Source organism: Lingula anatina, chromosome 1 (assembly GCF_051362555.1).
Source record: "Lingula anatina isolate TDL-2025a chromosome 1, LinAna3.0, whole genome shotgun sequence".
In the NCBI taxonomy this organism is placed as follows: Eukaryota; Metazoa; Brachiopoda; class Lingulata; order Lingulida; family Lingulidae; genus Lingula; species Lingula anatina.
The window spans coordinates 71,367,836-71,382,968 of record NC_141767.1 but is presented as its reverse complement, the minus strand read 5'-3'; the positions used below and the strand labels follow the sequence as shown (position 1 = coordinate 71,382,968).

The 15,133-nt window shown below is 37.0% G+C and overlaps 2 protein-coding genes across 4 annotated transcripts; one reads left to right on the top strand and one right to left on the bottom strand.

Moving 5' to 3' along the window:
• Window positions 1-2: 2 nt before the first annotated feature.
• Window positions 3-6,804, bottom strand: LOC106168714 (uncharacterized). Of its 3 annotated transcripts, XM_087002607.1 has the most exons (9): window positions 6,647-6,804; window positions 5,760-5,965; window positions 4,228-4,351; window positions 3,589-3,690; window positions 3,113-3,276; window positions 2,682-2,792; window positions 2,052-2,111; window positions 1,039-1,172; window positions 402-573 (listed from the first exon to the last, which is right to left on the bottom strand). In XM_087002607.1, exons 1-8 carry the CDS (start codon window positions 6,708-6,710, stop codon window positions 1,044-1,046), a joined length of 960 nt encoding a protein of 319 aa, XP_086858733.1. In that variant the 5' UTR covers window positions 6,711-6,804; the 3' UTR covers window positions 402-573; window positions 1,039-1,043. The 3 variants fall into 3 exon arrangements, with proteins under 3 accessions (XP_086858732.1, XP_086858734.1, XP_086858733.1); XM_087002606.1 differs by lacking the exon at window positions 1,039-1,172 and having other exon boundaries at window positions 3-573; XM_087002608.1 differs by lacking the exon at window positions 1,039-1,172 and having other exon boundaries at window positions 3-573; window positions 5,841-5,965.
• Window positions 6,805-7,003: 199 nt separating this feature from the next.
• LOC106168703 (spindle assembly abnormal protein 6 homolog) lies at window positions 7,004-14,997 on the top strand. Its single transcript, XM_087002602.1, has 15 exons — window positions 7,004-7,193; window positions 8,238-8,298; window positions 8,725-8,804; window positions 8,986-9,090; window positions 9,875-10,034; window positions 10,202-10,279; window positions 10,522-10,641; window positions 10,798-10,914; window positions 11,130-11,399; window positions 11,626-11,769; window positions 11,954-12,161; window positions 12,431-12,555; window positions 12,822-12,920; window positions 13,082-13,209; window positions 13,730-14,997. The coding sequence occupies exons 1-15, from the start codon at window positions 7,117-7,119 to the stop codon at window positions 13,953-13,955; spliced, it is 1,998 nt and encodes a 665-aa protein (XP_086858728.1). The 5' UTR covers window positions 7,004-7,116; the 3' UTR covers window positions 13,956-14,997.
• Window positions 14,998-15,133: the final 136 nt, after the last annotated feature.

Below are 15,133 nucleotides of genomic sequence, written 5' to 3'. Positions count from 1 at the left end.
AGGAAATCAAATATATATTTAATTGCTTTAAAATTATGTAAATATACATACATAAAATTCGTTCAAAATGATAGTTTTACCTAAAATGGATCTCAATACTGTTTGCCTCCAGCTTCATTGCATTAATACTCTCCAAATAAATGGTGAATAAATCTAAAGTTGCTATTAAGAAACTGGAAATAGGCGAATTTGTTAAGTTTATTTTTTACCAATTTTACTGCATCAATGGCAATGTTTTGATTGTCAATTACCCGTGATCAATACCATGTTATAAACCATATTGTTTATCACATTAAATATGGGGAAGCACCACTGGAATAACATTGCAATGTGGATTCAATTTGGTCCTTTGGAAATAATTCCACTGAAGTAAATAATAAATCCTAAAGTATAAGTCTACTTAATAACACAATGACATTGTCTGAAATCAGTCCTAGTGTTGCCGATGTCCTCCTCCCCAATATGTCTGCAGAGATATGACCTCGAGGAGGAGACTTGGGGAATCATCTTCAGACCACAGTGAAGATTATCGAGGATTGCCATGGCAACACTATCTAGATTAAAGTCAAACACCTGAAAAATAATCAACAATTGTTTCCAAAGCAGGAAGACAAACTTTTTAAGATAAAAACAAGAAACACTCAAGCACAGAATGTATTAGTCTGATTCATCAAAATACAAGTGTATTGACAAGGTTTTTGTGTCATTAAGCATTTATGTAGTCACATGCTAAGATACAAACAGATCTTAAAAGTGATAATTAAGTGGTCCAGACATCAAAGTAGGAGTTAGCTGATGTAAATTAATTAGTTCCTTTCCCTCCACAACTGTAGACTGTGACAGAGAGAGGTTTTGTTTATGTATCTGTGTTAGTGGGATCATAGGAAGAAGAGAATGATATATTCAGAATATTTTTAGAAACAATATAAAAACAGAAAACAAATCATACTAGACAAATAAAAAACAAACATTAAATGTAATCAAGTTATAACATGCCATTTTTTGAGGATATATCTAAAGCCAGTCTAAGAGTGTCACCTTGTCTAGTCCCACATTTGTGCAATGTGCGTCATAAAGTCTTGTGGTCTGTATGGATCCCACGATGCATGTAAACCTGTGTGGAGGCCATGCAGGGTGGTCATCTGACTGTCAGAGAGGGTGAAGTCAAACACCTGACATTACAAGATGGAGACTACTGAGAGAGTGGGACTCTAAGGGACCATTCAGAATGAGAAGATCCGAGTATCAACTGGTCCAAGGCTCAAATATGGAAGACCCTACATGAAAGGAAGACCGCTTAATCCTGTTTTACTTTGTCCGCCTCTCACATGCCTCCCCAAGTGTCTGGTCAAATGGAGTCGAGATTTAATTACCCTGCCCCAGCAGGGACAACACGTGGGGAGGTGTGTGAGGCCAAAAGACCATTACAGGATTAAGCCATCCTCCTTTCATGTAGGTCTGCCATATTTTAACCATGGACCAGTTAGCACTCAGATATTCTCATTCTGAATGGGGTTTAACAGGCCTCTAAAGCAAATTATTGCTCTTTGTGACTTTGAGACACAGATTTGTGATCACCATATAAACTGTGAACCATTTGGACAGCTTTAAGTGGATTGCTTGCTGTCTAAATATGCCAAATGGGAAGGTGAGGAGACTTGTTCTTCGTGGTTTATTTTGTGGTCATTAACTTGGTGATTGCAATCACAAACCTGTCACCCAAAGACACAAACTGTAATTTGGTTTCAAGACCTGGGACTGAACTAAACTAACAGTATGGCATATAACATAATAAGTATATGATAGTGTTTAGGCTGATAAAAGAAGATGCACTAACTCAAAATAATGGAAAATAGCTCCATAACCAGTTACATCAAAACAACAAAAACAGCATACAATTTTATTCAGCAGTTATATCAACTAAGAAATAAACAAATGCAAGCAAAACTTTTACTGAAAGCACCTAGCTGTACAGTACATTGTTACATTGTATCAGTAATGACAACTAAATATAAAAGTTTAACCAAAGCACACAAAACATTTCTCTATACCTGACAATTCTCCAGTACTCTGGATTCTTTTGTAGATTTGGGTATTGTAACTATTCCATCCTGTAAAAGAATTAAATCATTTTCATGATAACTCTGGTTATATCTCTGGCAAATCTTAATTTTTATTTTACAAACATAACATTGTACAATATAAGCTCAGCAGTCTGGAAGAAGTGATGTTCAAGCATGAGTGTGGTGAGACAGAAGGCTCTGTGAGTGTTATGGTGACTCGTTTGCGTTTGTTGTCCCTTTAAGATAAAATATTTTTTCTTAAAAGATAAGCCACTTCACACCCACCATCTCTCTCAAGCCAGGCACACTACTGGAAACTAGCCTTAAACCTGTACATGTAACATAGGCCCCATTCAGACAAGGGGACTAACAAGTCCAAGGGACAATTATGGCGACCCACTACAAAGCTTGCTGTCTAATCCACTAACAGACACTGAATAGATATCCCATGGGGAAGTATTCAAGTGGGCTGGGCATATTTGACCCTCAGACTAGTTAGTCCCCTGTTCTGAATAAGGCCATAGTGAACAGGAATACAGGAATTAACACTCTGTAGTTGGATACCACAGGATCAGCTCCTAGCTCTATAACCCCTCCCTGTGTGTGTTGATCTCTTACCTGCAACGACCACCTGATTAACACCTGAGCAGGTGTTTTGTTGTGCTGCTGAGCTATCTCCACAACTATGGGCTCATTAAGTATCCGACCTTTGGCCAGTGGGCAGTAACCCTGAAAATAAGTGACTCTGTGATATTATCCGACCTAACACACTGTGAGAGGTAAATCTTTGTCTTCTATGTGTCATTTGCATTATTTTGTTCTTAAATTTATACCTCATTTTGTTTTTACATTTATAGCGTTTACACTGGCTACAGACGACCATTTCTATCCACTAGAATTTTTTTTATTACATACAGCACCTGTTATCTTTGCAGAAATGAGATAGAGCTTTCTCTCACTGTTCAATGTGTTATATACCTCGTATTGAATATTGTTATCTTTACAGAACTGAACTAGAGCTTTCTCTCACTGTTCAATGTGTTATATACCTCGTATTGAATATTGTTATCTTTACAGAACTGAAATAGATCTTTCTCGTTGTTGTAAGGGTGATGTTCCACCTGGTTCACCATGGGGCGGATTCGACACTCTTCTAGCAAATCTTCAAGATGAGGAATGAGGAAGTTGCTGACACCAATTGCTTTTATCTTTCCTTTGGATAAATAAAGAAAAATCTCCTGATTTGAAAGATTCCTGTACATGGTTTATTAGCATAATTCCAATTCTTTAATTTTTTTTTTACTTTGAAGAACTGACTGCAAATTTCCAAAACATCACTAAATAATAATAATAATGATAATAAAACAAATAGTCTAGTATTTCATTAAGACGTAAAAGTTGAATCCATTGTGAACATTCAATGATTTTAATGAATGATCTTACTGATAATCTTCTTAAAACAAGGTAATATAGTACTATAAGCTGGACTTATCACATAAAATACTTTGGTTAAAAGAATGTTCACCTTCATCGTAAAGATCTTCCAGAGCTCTCCAGGACTCGTGTAGCGTATGTTTTGGATCTTTCTCAGCAAGTGGACAGTAAGGCCAGTGGAGCAGGTACAGGTCTACAAAATATTAAGGAAACAGTTAGGCAGCAACTCTCATGGAGCAGGTGCAGGTCTACAAAATATTAAGGAAACAGTTAGGCAGCAACCCCAGTGCAGCAGACACAGGTCTACAAAATATTAAGGAAACAATTCCAGTAGAGCAGGTACAGGTCTACAAAATATTAAGGAAACAGTTAGACAGCAACTCCAGTGGAGCAGGTGCAGGTCTACAGAATACATAGGAAACAGTTAGGCAGTAACTCTTGTGGAAGAGGAGTAGGTCTACAGAATAGATATAAGAAACAGTTAGGCAGTATCTCCAGTTAAGCAGGTACAAGTCTACAGAATACAAAGGAAACAGTTAGGCAGTAACTCCTGTGGATCAGGTACAGTGTAAAAAACATGATGCATAAATTTAGAATGACAGATTTAACCTCTCTTTAGTAAACATTTTCTTTACTTAACAGATTAAACAGCATTATCTGTGGAAATATCTGGTTAGATTAAATAACTTATCATTAATGTGATGCTGAGTTTGTTTAATCCATCACTTACCCAGATAATCTGTCTGCATTTTCTGAAGCGAGCTGTGAAAGGCAGCTTTGGTCTTCTCATAGCCGTAATGAGCTGGCCACAGCTTGGATGTCAGAAATATATCTTCTCTATGAATACCACTCTCCTTAAAAAATGAAAGAAGTCTGTTTGTTAATTTAAATCTGACATTAATTAAATATATTTTTTTTCAAAGTTTATGTTTAGATACGTCAATTAAGAAATCAAACATAAGATATGTCAACAGAGAACACCAAGGTAGGAAGATTTTTTAGCATATGGATTAATACTAGGGTGCAACCTATATATGCCCATAACTGGAACCATGCCATTCAAAGTCAGTGGTTGAGTTAGTCATACAAGGCACTATAATTATTACTATAAAGTCTGACACTATAAAGAATAACTAGTGGGCCAAACAATATGTCTCCATTATATCACTGCAATGATGCCTTAAACATATTTTATTACAATCCTAAAAAATTAATTAAAGGCACCAACAGACTAAAATGTTTTAGCGCAGACTGGTATAGATGGACTAGTTTTTTAATGCCTGAATGTTATGTCAACGTTGTCAAAGGATTGTCAGTAATCAATGTGAAGTCATTAGTAAAGAGCATGGCTCTGAGTCAGGTGGTCCAAACTTTATGGAGTTTGTACCAAGTTTGCAAAGATTGCATGTATTACAATTAGATCTATTTCTTTCTCAGACACCTCCATCTGTGTCCTTGGAGTGTTACTCTTTGTAATGTAGCAAACTTAATACAGAACATGTCGTCTAGACAGGAGCCATGGCACAACATGTTCCATACTATGTATGTGTGACTTCACATTTACACTGAGTATCGACATTGTGGCAGACACAAATCTATATCACAACACCTATCTCAGACATTTAACCTTAATGTTATTGTTCATGGAAACTGTACGCGCATTCCATCAAGATACTCATCTATGGATGGGTGTGGCATGTTTGGTTTATCAAGTTATTACTGTGCTTTTCATTTCCCATAATTGTAGAAAATAAAACCATTCAATTACTTTGCATTGTATGGAAATGTCTACAGGCTGGCATGTACCCAGAATATTACCAACCTTGTCAGCACACTTGCAAGCTGATAAAACATGCTATGAATGGAATAAAAAAGAAAAATGCCTTATCCAATTTAAGAAATTAGAGATTGCAGAAGGCATTAAAAAAACTGTATGGTAAGCCTCCCATCCCCTAAAAAAAGAATGAAAAAGCACTGTTTTTCTCATCAGGAAAAAGTCTGAAAATGGTGTCGTTTTGTAGGTTGTGAACTATATCTATCTTTTATCTTGATATTTCTGATTTTTTACTATCTACTTTTGTAGACAGCAATTACAAACTGTCGGAGGTGTCTTTTCTGAAAAACAACGCAACTTAAAAAATGGCATAGAACCTTTTGATTGACAGTGGACATTTTCCGGGAAATAAAAGTGTACATGCAGGTATATGTGACCCCCACCTCAACTCATCCCGAATCTCCCCCCCCCCTTTGGGCCTGCAAAACCTTGATAGCCAGTGGGAGTTTATCTTCTGTGCCGTACCTCTCTGCTGTATCAATATGTCTACACAGCTGTAATATACTTACCTTGATAGCCAGTGGTAGTTTATCTTCTGTGCCGTACCTCTCTGCCGTATCAATATGTCTGTAGCCGCAGTTTTTCAGGGCATACACCACAGCAGAATGGCTGTAACCACCCAAATGTGAGGTGCCTGAAATTATCAAGTTAGTTATTATGGCAACAAAGAGAGAGGTACAGAGTAATTTACACATGCATGGAAATATAGTAGTGACATTCATCACTCTTGGCTTCAAAATCTTGGCGTAGAATGTGCTCAATGTAATCATTTTTACTGAGCACTAAAATGTGTACAAGTTACATTTTACAGGCTCTCTACTCTAATCATAACAACTTTATAACAACTATAAAAATCTATACAAATATTTATATATTGATTACTGGGAAGGAGCTCAGGATAATACGATTAATGCTCTTGATGGGTGTATAGCTTTTTCAAACTTTCAGTTATGTATCTGGGGTAGCGATAACACTCGCCAATTTAGCCAAATGCAAAAACTGACTTAAATTGGCTAAACAAAAAGGGCGTGATTCAACTAATTTTATTCAAATTAAAAGCATTTGGATAACAAACTGACAAAAAGGTGATGATTTGGCCTAGGGGAAAAAATGCTAGCGCTACCCCAGTGTATATATGTAAGGCTCTCAAGCATGATTCACTTTTTGGAACGAAAAGCCACTGGAATTTTTTATGATCTGATTTTTTACTCAATATGTGACTTCTCCATTTATAAAATTACATGTACATGTAAAAAAGATCGATGAATTCGTCTGCAAAAATACATGATTGTGTTTGAATCCATGTGAGACTTACCAAGCCCGAAAATGGGCATATGCAGCCCATTGGAAAGTACCACAGTTTTGGTCAAGGCGCTCATCACGTCTGCATTATCAGGGTATCAGCACTGACGTGGGACTGCCCCTGTCAGCACGGGAGGCTAATACCGCTCGATTAGATTCAGAAGTATTGAAACCGAGGTAAATGTTTGGATGGTCAATAGAGTGTAAAGAAAAACAAAGAAACCTTAGAGAAATTATCGCAGTGGATTTACAATTATACAATGACAGCTTTTGATAAAAACATTTAAGGTGTATAAGTTGTCAAATCAGTTCCAAAAGACAAAGTGATTATGAGAAGGCTACGGAAACCATGTGAAGTTTATATGAGCTTGTCTTGACAAGTACTGACACCTTCAATTATGGCCGTCTTGACGAGCGCCAAAGTTGATTGATGTTTATAATGTAACTGTGGCATTATTTAACCTTTTGTTTCAGTTTTTTGTGATGGGGTCTTCTGCAGTCGAAAAACTGTTCTCTCGGCCTCTTCCTGTCACGGCGAAGTTTGCAGAGCGGGAAGAGAGGTAATGGTAACTGTAAACTTCTCACTTGACGTGTGTCATTGGGTTAGGTATATCAGAAAAATTTTCAAACTGATCAGAAAATTAAAATACTTATATCATCTGAAAGGTAATGCAAAAACCGGATGAAATCATTTGGAATTTTTTAAATATTCCTACAAGTAACAAAGATATTGAAGTTTTTTAACTGCAAAAATCCACCAAAAGTGTCCACACTTCTCAGCTCAAAACCTGTGCCCACTGACCAGCAGTGATCACTCAGGCGCAGCAGAGCACCCTGTGTGTCTTTGTGTGCTCAGCCTATTGTCTGGCTCACATAGCCTGTGACTAATCAGGGCAAAGCTATTTCCCTGTGGTAATTTTCACATCATGTAATATTGCGGATTAAATTAACTATACTTCGCAACCTTCAAATTTCATGATTTTTCTACATAATATAGCAAATTTCATAAACTTTGCTGGATATAAATTTCAAAAAGATGATACCAGCACTTAACTGAAATTTTTTATCATTTTGTAGAGGCAAAGCTTAAAACAAGCAGAACCGAAACTTGTCAAAGACTGCAACATGGGAAAATCACGTGACCGGATTTTACTCTTTGATTTACAACTTATTTAGTTAATGGCTTGTATTAGTTTTTTTACGCGGCGCTAAAAGAGAGATTTAAAAAAGGGGTTCCATAGGCGAACTGTCAGCAGGCCGACTTCAGTTTTACACTTCACTGCCCGTGGACAGTTACGACTGTAGCGCCCCTAGCGGATTGTGATCTACCTAATTGGGTTGAACGGATCGCTATGTCAAAGCACAAACGAACCTCTAACATTAACATAGAGCAAAGACCCAAATAAAATAAACATGCAAGGTCGTATTTGTCTATGTAAAGTTGAAATAACAGTCGAAAGTTGAAACAGCACATTTACGATACAATGCAATTGTTCGAAACAGAATACTTTTTCGACTTTAAAAATTAAACCAAAGATATTTGTGTTATTTTGAACAATCATTGTCAATGTTATTATTTAATAGATGTTAAATTGCCATTTTAGGAAGCAGACAGTATTGATAACCCTTGAGATGCATTCTATCACATCACCAATACATACCAAGGTAAAATCTTTTTGATTAGGCATTGCCTGTAAAGGGAATTGATAGACTAAAAAGATTATTTTGAAGCATATGCTTCAACTGAAATTTAAACCATGCTTCTAACACTATATTCCTGGGGTAGCGCTAACACTCGCAAATTTAGCCAAATGCTAAAACTGACTTAAATTGGCTAAACAAAAAGGGCTTGATTTGACTAATTTTAGTCAAATTAAAGTCATTTGGCTAACAAATTGACGAAAATGTGGTGATTTGGCTAAGCGTAAAAAATTGCTAGCGCTACCCCAGAATTCATTTTGCTGACCTCCAAAGTTTTGATAACTTTCCAGTTGATACATTGAAATTCTAGCTCTGGCACATTTTCTGCGAAGTGTCACTTTTTTCAGAGTGTCACTGTTGATTTTATGAGCATGTTTACGTTCTCCGTAGGAGCTGGTTGTCCGTCTTACAGATGAAACTGACCTCTTTTTCTTGTACACACTACGGTTGAATGAAGAAGACTTTCAGAGGTAATGTGCACATTGTTATGGGACCTTTTTTATTTTATTTTATTTATTTATTTATTTATATTATTATTATTATTTTGGTAATGTTTGTAAAAAGAAGTCATCAAAGTCAAAAGCATTTTTATTATTGGTGTGAAGTGAATTGTATTGGTCATTGTTTGAATGTTGACATTCCATATTGCAGCCTAAAGGCACAGCAGGGCCTACTGGTGGACTTCAGTGCCTTTCCTCAGAGATTTGTGGATCTTCTGGAGCTGTGTCTGCAGGAACAGCACAAAGAATCACCAAAGTAAGGTTTTACATACGGCAAGCTAACGCTATATTAATATGGTAATTTGGAAATTTATATACATTAAAGGGATAATAACTCTTCGTTTTGGCCAAAAAATGAATTTCCCTGGAGTAAACAACAATTTTCCCATACTTACCAATGGTTTATAAATCCATTTTTACATTCAAAGTTACTCCCTGTTTTTTTCTAAAAAGTTTGTTTTTTTGTTATAATCTCTTAAGAGATTATAACAGAGTATAGCCATCTATGGAGGTCACGTGGTCTAAAGACAAGCTCAGATATAAGAATAATAGCTATAACTGCCATTTTTGTGGTAAAAGAGAATATATTATATTTCTGTGAGTTGTTCACAATGTTTTTATTGTGAAATGTAGAACTCATACGAAGAGTTATTATCCCTTTAATTTTGTAGCATAGCTAAGCGTCTGCATCCTTATCTATCAATTGACATGGGCTGAATGGTGGCTTGTCACTTTTTTTGGGGGGGGTCTAGAAGATGTATGTAACAGTTACATTATAATTCTAACATGAAATACTGTGTACGTTGTATAGAAAGATCTGCCTTGCATCTACCCATTTGCATGAAGAGGAGTAAATAATTTAGCGATATAGACAAGATTGAATGTCATGTGGTTGTTGGTTTGTGGACATTTGTTTATCCAGGAAGCAATGTTTTTGAATTCAACCTGTGTCAGTTTTATATGGTTTCAATGTTATGAAGTAATTATGAAATTTCTCATGCATGTATTATCATAGGTATTGCTTTCCTTCTCACCTCCAGGTTTATATTACATCTAGTGAGTTCAGACAAAACATGTGCCAGTTTAAATGTGATAGAGACCAACCCATTCAAGCACCTGACCCACCTGTCTCTGAGACTGGTGCCTGGGGCAGACTCTGATGTGAAGAAATACCTGGCCGATTGTTTAAAATTATTAAAGGTATAAGTTCTGCCGTGTCTCTATTACAGGGAATCTGTACTGGCAAACATTTCAGAATTATAATTTGGACATTTATAAAATAAGTTGTAAAGACTTCTTGGTGGATATTTGCATGGAAGAATATATCTAATTATTTTGTTGGTTAGTTAATATTTACGTAATTCCAGGACCAATATACCAGTCTGCAGACAAAACTGGAGACAACGGAGGCGGAGCTGAAGCAAAGGCTTCACCAGACACAACAGGTAATTTTTCCATTCAAACTTAATCTTAAATGTTACCAGGTTTGTGGCAGTACAAACGCAACTTCAAACTTTCAGGACTGGTGATTTGACATTCCAGTGAATTAACAATAGTAACCAAAAAAGCAAATGTGGTGATAGCTTGCTGTAAATTGGTCATCTTCATCGTGTAGAATATCATTTAATGAAAAGAAATGTGCTGTGAGTGCAAAACATAAATGTTTGTTAACTGTGTGCTGTTACAGGCGTTGTCTGCTAGAACTTTGGAGCTGGACAACCTGAAAGGAGACTGGACGTCCAAGACCAACAGCCTGTCCAATCAGCACGCACGGGAAATGACAGCCGAGAGAGAAAAGGCACTGCAAGTGAGTAACAGGGTTGTTCTGGTCAGACTATGTTGAGGTGCTCTTAAAAAGTCAGATGCAGTCATCAGTTTTATCCAAATCCTTCCTTGATGTTTTACACACATGTATATGTTGTCTTTTACAATTCACTTCAGCAGCTGTTGTTGATGATTTCAGTTACAGAGTTCCTACCAGCAGAGGTATGAGCGGGAGAGGAAGGAGCTGGAGCAAGCTCACATGAAGATTGTCCAGCAAACAGAAACCAGGCTCTATGAATTAGAGAGCATGAACAAGGTTGGGTTTTGTTACCACACTTTGTTTCAATGATGTACAAATATTGATTAAGGGGGAATTCTAGTTAAGAGTAGCAGGGAGATTATTACATTGGGTCAAAATTTTGATAAGTAGACATGTTTTGGGGCATAAAATGTCAAAGTGTTGTCAAGTTTAAATTCCATAGTATTTGAAATCATTATCAACCTAAGATAATTTAATTCATTTGTTTACAGGATTTGACAGACAGAAAGTACAAGTCAGAAGCAACGATACGAGAACTGAAGTCCAAGCTGAGCAGCTTAGAGGATGAACATCATCACATGAAACAAGAACTTGTAAATCTTCGTAAAGAAAACTCTGCTCTGGACTCAGATTATCATGAACAGGAAAAGCAGATCAATCAGTTAAAGACTAAAGTTGCTGTATTGGAGCAGGAGCTGAAAGATAAAGATCAGGTGCTGGCCAGGTCCTCAGATTTACTGGGATCTGAGCAGGAACAGAAGGTAAGAAACAGGTCATTGTGGTAGGTGTGACAACTGGTTGTGGTAGGTGTGACAACTGGTTGTGGTAGGTGTGAACATTGATTGTGTTAGGCTGATTAGACAGGGGATCTGATTGATGATGTTTGTTCTGTTCACATTGTCAAATAAACAAAGTTTTATTTAAAGTTCATTCACAAAACACTTTGATAAAATGCATTTTTATGATATGATTATAATTCTATTTTAGCACAAGTATGAAGAAGAAATCAAGAAGAAGCAACAGCAAATAGTAAAGTTTGAACAGTCTACAAAAGCCATGTCTGAGGAGCTGATCAAAGGCAACCAGATAATACAGAAACTTCAGGGAGAAATCAAAGCCTACCATGGGAAGGTGGGTGGACAGGAATATTGTTCTTTATTAGTTGGAAGGTAATTCAGTAAAACTGCTAAAATATCATCTTGGATTGCTCTTAAGAGAACTATTTGCTATATGTAAATGTGCTTTGATATTTGGAAACCCTAAAATTTACTTCTCTTAAAATTATTGTAAGGGATGTTTTGTAAATATTCTGTAGCTCAAACTAAGGAATCAGATAACCACAGAGCAAGAAAAACTTCTTGGAGAAAAAGAAGATACCATCCAGAAGACTACAGCAGATAATCAGCAGTTGAAGGAGACACTGAGACAGAGAGAGGAAGAGAACAGGAAGCTGAATGAAACTTTAGAAACTACCACACAGAAACTGGGGGAAAGCAGGCAAATAATTAAAACAAATGAAAATGGTAACCATTGATATTAAGTTAGTTGACTTACTAGAAATATTACTATATTTTTATAATTTAAGTAAAAGAGTCATCTACTTCTTTGAATGGTCAGAACCCTACATTAAAAGAGGCTCTAATTTAATTGTGTAATTATTTTGTAGGGGATTCGAAAACCTTTCAGAATAAAACTTGACATCTGCCTGGGGTTAATGAAATCTGTATCTTTAAAAAAGAACTTTTTTTTTATTTATTGCTGGTTTCAAAAGAAGTTATTTGATATATTATAGTGATCAACTGGCTGAATAAGCAGGTCACAGATTCCCAGCTCTCAGGGCAGCAGAAACTGACACATGGCACCTTTGAGATGCCGTCATCAGGTGGAAGTTCCTTCAGACCTACTGGCTCTGCTCTGGTGAGTTAACCACTTATTACTTATACTTCAGTCTGACTAGCTGGTGAGTTAAGGTCATTTATTATTTATTCCTTGTTGATAGATTTTGCCCCAAAGCTTAGATTTGATAGCCTTGTTGACTGCATGGCAATTTCATGGCATTTGAAGGTGAAGATGCCATTTATATTTATATCATGATTATTTATGCTGTCTGTGTAATTCTCTGGTATTTCTGAGCTGTGATTTCTGTCCGTTTAATTTTTTTTTTTATTATTATTATTTTGCAGCACAACTTTAGCACTCCAGCAGTCAGCAGTATAGGGCGTCCCAGTTTTGAGCCCACTCCTACTGTCCCCCACCATCCCAGTAGACCACTACAGCCACAGGTAAGTTAACAATATAGGACAACCCAGTAGAGCATGTATTCTCTAGATGCAGTACAGGCCAGTCCAGACCTGGGCTCCTGTGAGTAAGGGCACTACTAAACCACCTGTATCATCAGTATAAAGCCTTTATCTCAGTAAGCTACTTAGCATGTATTCTGTAGGTGCAGTACAAGCCAGTCCAGACCCATGGTCCTGTGAGTAAGAGCACCCCAGTGCCACCTATACCAGAGGAGATTAGTCCAGTTAACACACAACAGGGAAGGCAGCAAAACAGGCAAAACAAAGAAAAGTAAGACAAATTCAATTTTTTAAAAAGTCGATTATTAAAGGGGTTGTTTCTGGGATTTCTGCACATGGGGTAATTTTTGAGTCTAGATATGAGAATTTTCCTTGCATGGAGCAATCAACACTTTTTGTCTAATTCCAAACTGGAATTAGTTTGAATGTGACATATGATATATATATATATATATATATATATATATATATATATATATATATATATATATATACTCAGACCCTATTTCTTTTACTTGGCTAAAAAAATTCATTTTAGAGTAAGGTTTCTCTAAAAAAGACATGACATGCATTCCGTTTACTGTAAGTAAGGAAGATTTAAGACAATGAAATTTCCAGAAATAATTATTTTCGCATACTTCAGTATTTTGAAACTGCCATTGATTTTTTTCTGTTTGATTACACATAATGTGTTGTAGCAATATTTTTGTAAAATATCTATGAAGGATAGACCGTAAATCATTGTGTTGGCTCCACAAAGCTGTTATACCAGTGTTGTTTTGTGTTTGTAGTGACCCCCCTCTGAGCCAGAAGTACCTCCAGCCAGGACAGGCCACTGTCCCCCTGCGTCACATGACCCCACAGACCACAACGCCACCTACAACACAGCTGGCCGCTGAGATACCTCTCCAGAAAACTACCAGACTCAGTCAGCAAGTTGTGGTGCCGAAACTGAACCCACGACCACAGCCCCCCCTGGTGTCATCTTACTTCCCCAGTAAACCAAAGACAACATGATATAGTATACTACCAGTATGTGTGCATGTATGTGTGCATGCATTAGTGCGTGGTCTGGTGGGGCGTCCAGCTGGTATAACAAGCACCAAATGGCATCAGGACAGTCCCAAGGTGCAATATTACACGCACCGTAATGAAATGAACCAGTTTTATTGCGTGGGCTTCCTCCCTGAGAATAAACTACTGCTGTGAAACCAAACTGTTGGTGTATTAACTTGGACTGAGTTGTTATTTATGGTGCAGAGATTTCAGAGCAATATGAGAAACGTGCCGATGAGACTTGGTAGAAATACCATATTTTATAAATATGGAGACATAAAGGCACTGTAAATCTATTTTATAGTTCTCGTGGAAATGTAATGAAATATTATTTGTGTACCAGAATCCAGGGAGTAAATTTGACGTGAAATAGTGTCAGTCTTGACTGTTGACATTGTGCGAACAGCAGGTCGCACAGTGTCAGGTCTGAGTGTTAGGTTGGAAAGTTCGGTCGTAGAATGTTAGGTCGGCTGGTGAAATTTCCGTGATGATACAAGCCTGACAACAAAGTTACTCGGGGCCATCCACCCACGAGGAGCTTCCACGTGTGAGATAATACGATTTCCCCACGTTATAACACAGTGGCTGCAGCCTAAGACTCCCCTGACTACGTGTTCCGACATGGCATAGTGTGATGATATCAGCAGGGGTGATCAATAGACTGTTCTAGCCATAAGAAGTCATAACATGCGCCGTTTCTCATCATGAACGTAAAATGTTCGTATTCTATCTCGTGCATGCGATTGTACCTTGAAATAATTTATAGAGAGCTCGAATACCATTGTGGCAGTTTTTCATCCAGTACTGTAGTTTTTCGATATTAGGTCTATTTGCTGGTGTGCTGTTAACTCGCCTTTTACAAATAGAACGTGTAGTATTCAGTGAAATGACGTGCTCACGATATTTAGAATTATGACGGGTATTCGTCGGCATCTCGTACTACATAGACGCTGTTATAATACTGGAAACTAATATGAAAATAAAAGCAGTTTTGTTACAACAACATTGTACAACATTTAATAATGTGGTTTAGAAGGAAACGCGAAATAAAAGTCGTGCGTCGGACTTTATTTTATAACATCGCTGATGCGTATAAAAGTACACGTATGTTCCAACTAAATTTTAATTTGAATATACAT

Excerpts from the sequence above, each read along its gene's own strand:
- LOC106168714 (XM_087002606.1), bottom strand. The coding sequence starts at position 6,710 with ATGAGCGCCTTGACCAAAACTGTGGTACTTTCCAATGGGCTGCATATG. Across the intron at positions 3,691-4,227 it reads AATGCAGACAGATTATCTGG|ACCTGTACCTGCTCCACTGG; the intron begins GTAAGTGATGGA and ends AATATTTTGTAG. Across the intron at positions 2,112-2,681 it reads TAATCAGGTGGTCGTTGCAG|GATGGAATAGTTACAATACC; the intron begins GTAAGAGATCAA and ends ATTCTTTTACAG.
- LOC106168703 (XM_087002602.1), top strand. The coding sequence starts at position 7,117 with ATGGGGTCTTCTGCAGTCGAAAAACTGTTCTCTCGGCCTCTTCCTGTC. Across the intron at positions 8,805-8,985 it reads AATGAAGAAGACTTTCAGAG|CCTAAAGGCACAGCAGGGCC; the intron begins GTAATGTGCACA and ends TCCATATTGCAG. Across the intron at positions 12,556-12,821 it reads GACCTACTGGCTCTGCTCTG|CACAACTTTAGCACTCCAGC; the intron begins GTGAGTTAACCA and ends ATTATTTTGCAG.